Source organism: Tauraco erythrolophus, chromosome 10 (assembly GCF_009769465.1).
Source record: "Tauraco erythrolophus isolate bTauEry1 chromosome 10, bTauEry1.pri, whole genome shotgun sequence".
In the NCBI taxonomy this organism is placed as follows: domain Eukaryota; kingdom Metazoa; phylum Chordata; class Aves; order Musophagiformes; family Musophagidae; genus Tauraco; species Tauraco erythrolophus.
In genome coordinates this window covers 20,002,580-20,012,857 of record NC_141474.1, presented here as the reverse complement: position 1 = coordinate 20,012,857, position 10,278 = coordinate 20,002,580, and the positions used below count along the sequence as shown (strand labels likewise).

The window sequence follows — 10,278 nt, the reverse complement described above, 5'->3', positions numbered from 1 at the left end:
CTTGCTTTCTGGCTTTTTTTTTTTTTTTTTTTCTACAGTCTGTTGAGCCATGTAAACAGAGTTTGTGAACAGGCGGCAACTGCGAGTTTCCTCGTGTAGGCAGCCGGGGCGCAGGCCCGGTCAGGACGGGCCCCGGCCCCGCGGTGGCGGCGGCGTGGCCCCGGGCCGCCAGGGATGCTCAGGGGGAGGCCGCCGAGCCCCCGGCGCCGGGCGGGCGCAGTCGCAGGGCCGCGGCGCGCTCGGCCTCCCGGGGTCACCTTGGGCACGGCGCGCCTGGGCCCCGCGCTCCGCGGGCGGGACGGCCCCTCGGCCAGCGGGCACGGCGCTGGGAGCGGGGGCGCTCCCACGCCGCTGCGCCGTCAGGCCAGCGGGGGTGCGCGAAGGCGGCCGCAGCCGCGCCCCCGCCACAGCGGCGGGCACGGAGGCCGAGGGCACCTCGCCCGCTTCTGCCCTCTGTGAGCCGCCGCTGACGCGGGAGGGTGCGCCCAGGGCTCTGCCAGCCCCGTTCCTCCAGCCGGGCGGCCGGGGCGGTGCGCCCCCCCCCCCGGAGGCGGCGGCGGCGGCAGCGGCCGGGCCCGCGGACAGCGGCGCCCCGCGCGCCCCCGGCGGGCGGTGTAGCGGGGAGGAGGCGCCGCCCCGGCCGTCATTTCCGCCGTGTGTCGGGGTGGGGGAGGGGGGCAGAGCGCTCGCCTCCTCCTCCTCCTCCTCCTCCGCGGCGGCCGGAGAGACAGAGACCCAGTGCGGGGCGAGGGGAGCTCAGCCGCCGCGCCCGCGGGCCGCGCCGCCCCGCCAGCCGAGCCCTGACCCCGCCCGCCGCAGCCGCCCGGCATCCTTCCCGCCCCGGCCATGGGGAACGCAGCCACCGCCAAGAAGGGCAACGAGATCGAGAGCGGTGAGTGAGGTGGGGGGGGGGATCCGCCGCCTCCGCCCGGCGCCTGGCTCCGCTCCCCGAGGAGGGGCCGGCGGGCTGGGCCCGGCGCGCCCGCCCGCCCCGCGCCTCCGCCGCAGGCCCCGCGGCCTAGCGGCTGAGGCGCCGAGCCCCCCGCCCCGCGCAGGCCCGGCCGCCCGCGCCCGCTGGCACCCGGCTGCGCGCGGCCTGCTCGCCGCCGCGGGGAGCCCGCCCCGGGCCCAGCCCGCTGCCGAGCCGGCCTCCCGCCGGCCCGCCGCGGGGTTTAGCGTCTCGGGAAATAAGCGGGATAAATTCGCCTGCTGCCGCCGGGCCGAGGCCGCCGCCGGGCCGCGCGTCCGGCTGTCCCGCAGCAGGTGTCCGTCCCTGGCGAAGGAAGAGCTGCTGGCGGGGCCGGGGTGGCGGCGGGCAGGTGTCAGCGCCTCCGCCAGCCTCCTTCCTCGCCCCGGCCGGCTCGCTTTCCCCACCCCTGAACACACCCTTGCCGGCGGGGGAGGCCGCCCGCCGCGCCGAGCTCCGTCTGCGGCGGGAGGGCTTTCATCCCGCCGCGGGGGAATGTAGGTCAGAAACCCCGAAGGCTGCCCGGATCGTGCGGCCCCGGTGACCCCGCCGGTCCTGCCTGCGCCCCGTGACACAGCCCCAGCCCCGCGGCGTGTTTACATCGCTCGGGAGCGCGCCGGGAGAGCGCTCCGTACAAGCGGTGCTCTCCTGATCCCTGTGTAAAATGGAAGACAAAAGCGTTGATCTGAACTTGCTATCGCAGGGTGCTTCTTGCTGATTTTTTTTTTTCCCCCCCTCAGTATTTCAGCATGATCTTTAAATAATACAAAGGCGATTCAATTGTTGGGGAAAAAAAAAATCTCCGACTTTATTTTTCATAAGTTAACTTCCTTACTTCGCTTATAGTAGAAAACTTTGAGTATCTTTGTGGTGGATAGGAGAAAAGACAAGACGTAGAGAGCAGCCGGTTGTGCAAGCTCAGTGTTCCTACAACAATACCCTTTGTTACAGGAAGGTCCATGGGTGTAATTAAAATGGAAAGAAGTTTAAGCATCGAAGTTACTTTGTGGTTGTTTTTTCTTTCAGTTTGCCTACTTTTTGTGTGTTTACTACCGAGGTCTGGGGTAGAACCGGGTAACTCGATTTGCATAGGCTGGTGCCTGCCCACACAGCATTCCTCTGGCTTCCCGAGGATCTGCATGGGTGTCTCCAGCTGAGGAACCAGGGGCTCGCCTTGACCTACGCAGTTCTGCTGCCAGGTTTTGCCTTTCAGTTCTTGCGTCTTATCTCAGTATTATTATAGGTTTCACAATCCAAATATTTTACGAGTATTTGACCATTATTGTTTAGTGGTTTTATTTTTTATTTATTTAGCTGAGTGCATTAATTTTTGATAGCAAGTATTCTAGCTTACCTATAAAGATATGTGTGAAGAGAGAGAGAAAGTGGGTTGTTTGAAGTACTTCAGATAACAAAACATTGTGTTTTGTACTTCATAGTGGCTGTATTGCTTTTAGTCTGTGCAGTTAAATAACACCACACCGCACAGCGTTCACTTCAATTTTAATGAATTCTTTTCTCCTATTACCAAATACAGTCATTTTTAAGTTGCAGAAGGAGTTTGCTTCAACGTTTTTTTCTCTCCCTTTGTTAGAGTTTAAAAATGAAATGCTGCTCTAGACATCAAGCTCAGATGTTCAATTACTCTGTATATTTAGCAGCAAGAAGCTCTGTAATTATACAGCTTCTGTAACTAGGAGAAGAAATTGATCATCATTGACATACTGCTGGGAAAGACCAGGATTCAGTTACTATGGAGGATCGATGGTATATGAATACTGTACACATAATAAATTATTAGAAGCAATATTTGGCTTACTGGCAATGAAAGTTGATGTGTGATCTGTTCACACAATACGTGGCATCTACAAACTAAACATAAAATGGGGTGGAGCTTTAATGTTTCTGATACATATTCGCATTGTGCCAGTTTTCCTGTTTTGTGTGTTAAGTGTCCTTAGTAGCACATGTTCCAAACTTCAGGACACTGAAAATGAAGTTGTTTGAAGTGGTAACAGAAAAATATTCAGGTTTGACTTGTAAAAGTGATGTTATGCCCGTGATCCACACATGGAGCATATGGTATTGTGTGGATCAAGGACATGTTAAGGTCTCTGAAAGAACAATGGAGGGTAACGCAGCTTCCACTGATAATTATACTTACTAGTTCATGAAGTGTAATTTGAGACCTCTTTCACTATCTGTGGTCAGCGCAGTAAATGCTGTTCACCTAACTGTGGCCCTGATATTGTGGTTTATTTTAGCTTTTGATGTATATTCAAATATCTTCAGTACTTGTTACTTCACTCCTGCTAGCAAGAGGAGTAAAAACATCTGTATGTGAACAGCAGTAGTAGAACAGAGCAAATGTTTCAGAGTATTTCTAGGCAGAAGTTGCAGGTGGTTGAAATCTGAATGCAGGTTAAGTTTCTTAAGGTTAGCCACCAAAACAGTGAATCAGGCTTACACAGCAGGGAGGGCAAGATATGTGTGTGTGTGTATATACAGAAGATGGAAAGCTTCAGTGTAGTCTGTCGGGGTTGCCTTTCTGTTCCAGGTTCTCCTAATATACGGTGGATTTTGATTTGGAGAACCAAAATTAAAAGCGATCCCTTATTAAAGAGAAGCTGAAGGGTTCTGTGTCCATTTTAAACTCTGTACCTGTTTCAAATGGGCTCATGGTTTTCCAGAGTGCACAGCAGCCTGCGAATTCTGAGGGTCTTTTAGAATAATGATATACGTATTTTTCATTTGAAATCTGAAGAGATACAATTGTCAGTTGTCTTAAAAGTTTCTCTGAATTTGATCCCTCATCCTAATATTCATTTAATTATTGAATTCATTGTTTGGTGAGGTTTTTTTTCAGCTGCTCAGTTTACAGTAGTTGAGAGCTTCTTTTGCAACTTATGAGTTTAAAATATCAACATGTGGTAAATTACATTTGAAGAAAAAAAGGCCACAGGGAGTCTACCTTAACTTGTTGCAATTAATGTAGGAAAATGTTATCTTTATTAATATTCATTATCTTGGAATTGTTTGTTAAAGTAGCACACAACATAAAAGAAACATAACTACAACACATCTCTGAGTTTAAAAAAGGTCATGTATTTTTTTAATCCAATATGTGGATCTATTACTTTCAAGATCGTTGTTGATTTTATATGAAACAGGGATGTTTTAACTTTACTAGGATTCTTTTCTAAACAGGACTGGGTTTGTTTTTTTTCTTCAGATAACTTGATAACACAGATTTTTGAAGTAATTGCTATGTATGCCTCTGAATTACTTGCCCCTTTAGATATGCAAGGTCATGTCATATATGACAGCAAGAAATTTGTTTAGAAATTATTAGTACTCTCACTTGATGTTTGACTGTTTTTTTTTTTTTTTCCCTAGATTCAAGAATACTTAGCTGTGATGTTGTCTGTTTCTTTCTTTTTCACAACCAATCTGGATTAGAGACCAAGTGATTAGAGTACACTCTTTGATGACTGGAGGATTTATATACTTTCTCTTCTTCCAGCAGATCTTGAAACCACATAGGTTTAGCTTCTGAGTTGCGTTAGCCAGGATTCAGATGGTCCTTGTTGCTTTTTCTGTAGCAATATGTGGTAGTAAATTGCTCTTAAAGTGTATGTTTAAAATTAAACTATACATGATTTTCAAAACATAATTCTGTACACTTATCATCTTTCCTGGTAGCCAGATCTCTAGCTTCCAGTGCATGAAGAATTTATTAATCTAACTTTACTAACTTTGACTTCTGTTGTCTTTAAATAGCCAAGTGTAGCGTGTGTGATGTGTATTCTGCATGTGTTACGTTCATTCACTCCTCCTCCTCCTCCTCAAAGTGTTCCCACTACAGTGTCTTCAGTATGACAGAGTTCCTATTATAGTCTATTCTTCTCTTTTTAACTCTTATAATTATTCTGTAAGTAGTGCTCCTTTGAAATGTGCTTGACAGGAAGATGCAGCCTTCTTAATTTTCCTTTGCCAGTAGATTTTAGCCTCCTCAGGGGGTGTTTCTTTGAACTGAGATTTTTTTTTTTCTTAATTTTCATGTGCATTCAGTGCTGGGTCATTCTACTGTATTTACTCATTAAGGACAAAAAGAGACCACAAGTTTATTTGTTGTAAAGACTGGGTGAGGCACAGCTCTGTCACTGTTGACCTTGATTAGATTAAAATTGGTGAAGTAGAGGTGAAAAGCTGTGTCTGTTATTATTGCAAGCTTGCTGATTCCCTGTCACTTTTCCAGAGACCCTTGTTTCAGTGTTTTTGATATGTGTAGAGTTGTTCAACAACTGTTGTCTTTTTTTTCTTTTGTTCATTGTGTTTATGCTCTCCGATTTTGAAATGGATAGCTTTTGGATCCTTGTTTACACACTTTAAACCATCAGCTAGAGTATGTATTGTATAAAGAGTCATTAACAATATATATTCCAGTGATGCTGGAATGGACTGTATGAATAACATCTCTAAACAATGTATGTAAAGCTTCTTTCCTTACATTTTTGAGCTTATATTGTCTCCCTATTGATCAATTAGATTTCATCAATATGGAACTCCATCATCTGAAAATTGTAAGTAGTTATAATTACTTGCTGAAGAAATATCTAAAACTTCCTTTGCTGTAATCACCAGTGTAAGACTACCAGTATGCACCATCTGAAAATTCTGCTTTAATTAAAACCAAAATGCTCGTTCACAGCTTTCACTAGCCAAGAGAGAGTCTATCATTCGGTAAATGATAGCCACCTGGTAGCATCACAAAAGGTCAGAAAGACCTCCAAGTGATAAATTAGTTTATGTATTTAGCTGTTGTAGTTAGGCCTTGATCGCAGGCTCAGACTGCTTTAAGACAGAATATTTTAAATTACTTGACATTCCCTTGTTGCTGGGATTTCTTTAGTGTTCATTCATTTAGCCGTATATCCACATCAGTAGAAATGACACAATCAAAAATAATATCTTGAAAAAATATTCAGATTTCTCATCTTTTTGGCAACAGTCACTTTGTTCCTTAGCATAATTAAGGCTATGTCTGTGAGGCAAAAATTAGCTGTCTCAGTGGTACAGGGAACAGAACATGGACAGAGAAGTAAGTGGAAGAACTGTAAGGACGCAGCGCTGCAAGTTATGGTGTCATAGGCTGCCCTGCCCGAGCGGAGAGCTGTGCTCCATGCTGCGCATCGGGCTGTCAGGGAGTCTTCTCCAGTTAGTTAAGTTCTTCCATAACTGACACATCTCTCCTTTGGACAGAGTTGTGGAACGGCCATTGGATGGCTGTCAGATTTTGTGTGTGTTGCCTGCATCCTTACTATAGACATCATGAAGAGTGAGTTTGCCCAGAAGCTTTTTTTTTATAAAAAAACCCCAAAACTCTACAGCAGTTATTTTAATAAAGGATTGTCGCTACTATACAGCCAGTGGGTTCCAGAATAGACACAAGTAGAGTGTTTTTTTTTTTTTAATGAGTACTTCTGATCATTTAAACTTGCAGAGTTTTCGGTGTTAGGAACCTTGAGTCAGTGGGGATTTTCCTTATAAACTTGTGAAACTTAAGCCTAGAACTTGGCAAAGAATCTGCCCTGCAGTGCTGCTCTCAAGCTTTGTCTTTGTTACAGGTGCAAGGTGTTACTTCATAAGCATTCCTTTCAGTTGCAGTTCTGCTTTTCTGTCCCCTGACACTTTTTTCCTGCCTCTATGCCCTCAAGGGTGCTGGTGCAACTATTTATGAGACAACAAGGTGAACTGAATTTAACTGAATTTGAGATGGATGTAGGTTAAAAATAACTCTGCAGAAAAGGGGAAAGCAGAAGGGACTTTAGTTAACCTGGATCGGCTTCCTGAGCCAATTCACTGCAGCTGTGCTAACAGTTGTACCGGTGCAGGTGGGATGTGGCACAGAGGTGAGACCGGGTACACAAAGCAGGGGCTGCCTGACCTACTGCTGTTGCCGAAAGGAGAGCTGTGGTCTTGGGCCGTACTGCAAGTCCTTTCCTACCGTACACAGTTTCCACACTGTGAGGTAGAAATGCTGCCTGGGGAATGAGAGAGAGGACGAAGTAGCAGTGGAGCTGTGAGAAGGTGAGTGATAAACATGTTGTCTTAGGAGTTGCAAAACTAAAAGATAAGATCACCTTCCTTTTTTTTCCTTTGTTTCCGTTTTTTCCCTCTGGTATGGTTGGGAAAGGATTACACACATTTCTCTGTGTGATTTTATTAATTGAGGTTGTCCTGTTGTTCAGGAGGGCTAGTTGTGAATCAGGACCCTATTTTGATTGTACAAACACAAACCAGACAATTTGTTCTCTGAAACCCACATGTTCTGTTTTGGATAATAAGATGAATACAGGCAGATGAGAAATACAAGATGAAAGCGAGACTAGTAGTCTGTAAAGCAGGAGAATCAGGATAAAGCAATTTAAGGGTACATTTGTAGACATTGCTATGCAGGGAACTAGAAGGAAGATACTGGGGTAACCCTGCCGGTGGTGTTTAGGATTAGCAACCGGTAGACAACAGTCTCTTCTGTGCTTGGTTGAGCCTGTCTCTTTGGCATCCTGCTTGCTGTTTCTTCAGCATCGCAGCAAAATAACGTCCGCTGAGAGAAAGGTTTCACAAAACAGCTGAGCCCATCTGGTGGCTTGTACTGTTAAAAAATATGGTTTTATTCTTAGTCCCTTCATGGGTCACAATTCTAGTGTTTTTTTCCGATCCATTGGTAAGCTGTTTTACATAGGTGGAAAACTATGTGGTTTTTATCCCTTCATGTTATCTGTAATTATTTTGCATGCCCAGTCAATTCACTGAGGTGTCAGATGGCAAGAGATAGATTCAAAGGAAGCGGTGAAAGCGCTGTTGGCAATGAAGTGGTGAGGTGGCAAGAAAAAGGAGTCTCTTTTCTTAGCATCGAGCTTTTAGATAAGTTAACTGAACAGTTTCCTAAGACCTCACCCTACGAACTTCTTGGAAAAATGATTACTGCAAACTACCCCTTTCCCATCTGCCTTTTTTCATATAATAAATTACTTCAAGGCTTGAAGTTTTGAGTGAGAGATGTTAGCACCTAGCAGTTGGACTTCAGTTTTTCAAGCTTTCAGAGTTATGTGAAGCTAGAGAAAATATAGTAAAACATTGCCTCTTTCCATCTCCACACTTGCCATATGGATCTTTAAGACAATAATATTTTAGATGAGTTGTTTTTTTTTCATTTTGTATTTAGTTTCCATTCGCTTTTTGCCTGTTTGATATGCAAACTAAGAAATGTACCAGAGTTTTTATTTCATTCATTAAACTTTTTTGTACTATTATCTGCCCAGAGATAGAATAATCTAGAATCATAGAGGGCTTGCTAGCTTGTGATATAATGAGTTCTGGTATATATTCCTAGATACATATGTAGTAAGCATTAGGCTATGTGCGTTGCTTGACATTTTACCGTGTAGTAGAGGTTTGGAAGTACTTTGTTTTGGGGTTTGTTTGTTTTAAAAAAGCCAGAATTTTTATTATTTCAGACTAAACAACCAGTTTGTTTTCAGTGTTTTTTCACATTGGGATATCATCTGTCTATAGTTTTGAGAGTTTTAGAAAATATTTAAGAAAATCGTAGAGGTATATAAATACACTGTGCATGTTAGAGCTAAATGGGCCTCTAGACCCTGAGAAAACAAAAACTCTTTTCCATGACACAGCCGTTCTCTACCAGAGATGATGAGCATTTCGAGTCACATTCTCTCCATAGGAAGGGCAGACAATTACTGTTCTACCTTGCACTGACTGTTTCTTCAGAGACATATGATGTCTGTGTATTAGACTAACGCTGAAATAGTAAGATATCTTACCTATGCTGTTAAAACAAAGGGCATAGAAAATCCTCCTTCAACACATTGTTAGATGAATGAATATGTAATCTGCTGGGTGATTTGTAAAGGTAAGCGTTAGTTCTGTTGGATCCATCTGCCTCTTGTTAACTTCTATCCTTTTGTTAAAATACTGCAATGTTTAAACAGAGGACATCAGGAACTTTTTGTTTATTTTATTTCATTCAAGTTAAGCTGTTTGCAGCAAGTACACTCTTGTTAACCTACTGCACTTGCTGTTAGAACTCGACTGTAAACCCACAGACTTCCACAGCTGCACTGTGGTTCAAGTACTTAAAACAGAGGAAACTGCACTTCTGGCATGTAAGAAGGAAACTTTAAGGATAGAAAAGACTGTTACTTTGCCTGTGCCCAGAATCCCTTTGCTCTTCCCTCTCATGAAATGACATAATTAAAGGTGTATGTACTCAGATACATCAGCAGGTGCATTGCAATAGTAATTAAGGTTAGTTTTGATTACTATGATATTAGGCAGTTTGAAATTCTTTTTGTCTTGTAGCAGGTAGCAGTAATAGGTTTATAGTGTATCTAAATTCTAATTGTTAAGCATATGATAATCTAGCCTTACTTTGCACAGGGGAAAAATGTGACTTAACTGCACCGAAGTCTATCATCAAGGTACAGTTTTTAATGAAAATTACCTGTATTTAAGCATTTTATTAACTGATCCATAGATTAATGTGGAGCCTGGAGGTTTTAATCAGGTTTCTCATTGAAAAACAAGGTAGGTAGTGAGAGAGAGAAAAAGCATTACATAGCTAAAATCATGCCAAACGAATTTGTAAGGCCATGGTATTTCCTTCTAGCAGGTGTCATTATGATGAAAGGAGATATTTTTTCATCAACTTGTCGAGACCTATTTGATATCAGGCAGTTTTTAAAAATTCAGTGCTTCAGTCATACATTGGGCTTTTGTGAGCACTTGTGCGATTGTAAGCGGGGTCTCATTGAAATCCAGGACTACGCATGTACTGCAGATCCCGGCACTGGTACTCTGCTTTGGGAATTATGGGTCAAACATCTTAAAGCAGTAGACTGCAGCAGTGCATCCCATGGTCAAGCTGGTTTGTCTCTGTTGGCTTAAAAATCCACATTTTAGTGGCACTTGTTTATGTGAACTGAACTTCAGAGTGAAATAAGGTGCTAAATCATTTATCTTAGTTTAATGGCCTGTATGAATATCAAATTGCAAAACAGATAAGTTTTGCAATTAGCGTAAGCATACAGCAGCTTCATGGGATGTGGAATCACCTGGAAGGTTCAGGGTGTGTAGTGCTTTGTAATGGTTCTTACAGTGTCTGCTTGCAAACTAGCAGACTATTTTTTTTTTTCTTTAAATTTCTTGAGGACTAATGATCAGATGCAAAACTGACACAAAACTGAAATTAGCTTCCGTTTTTCACACAAATTGCTCTAATACCTAAG

At 44.1% G+C, this 10,278-nt stretch overlaps 1 protein-coding gene across 1 annotated transcript in view; it reads left to right on the top strand.

Annotated features, from left to right (window-relative positions):
- The first annotated feature begins 817 nt into the window (after positions 1-817).
- PRKACB (protein kinase cAMP-activated catalytic subunit beta) overlaps positions 818-10,278 on the top strand; it is a 72,377-nt gene continuing 62,916 nt past the window's right edge. Inside the window, 1 exon segment of the mRNA XM_086617194.1 lies at positions 818-892. Within this exon segment, the coding sequence (XP_086473320.1) occupies positions 847-892 (46 nt within the window). The 5' untranslated portion in view covers positions 818-846.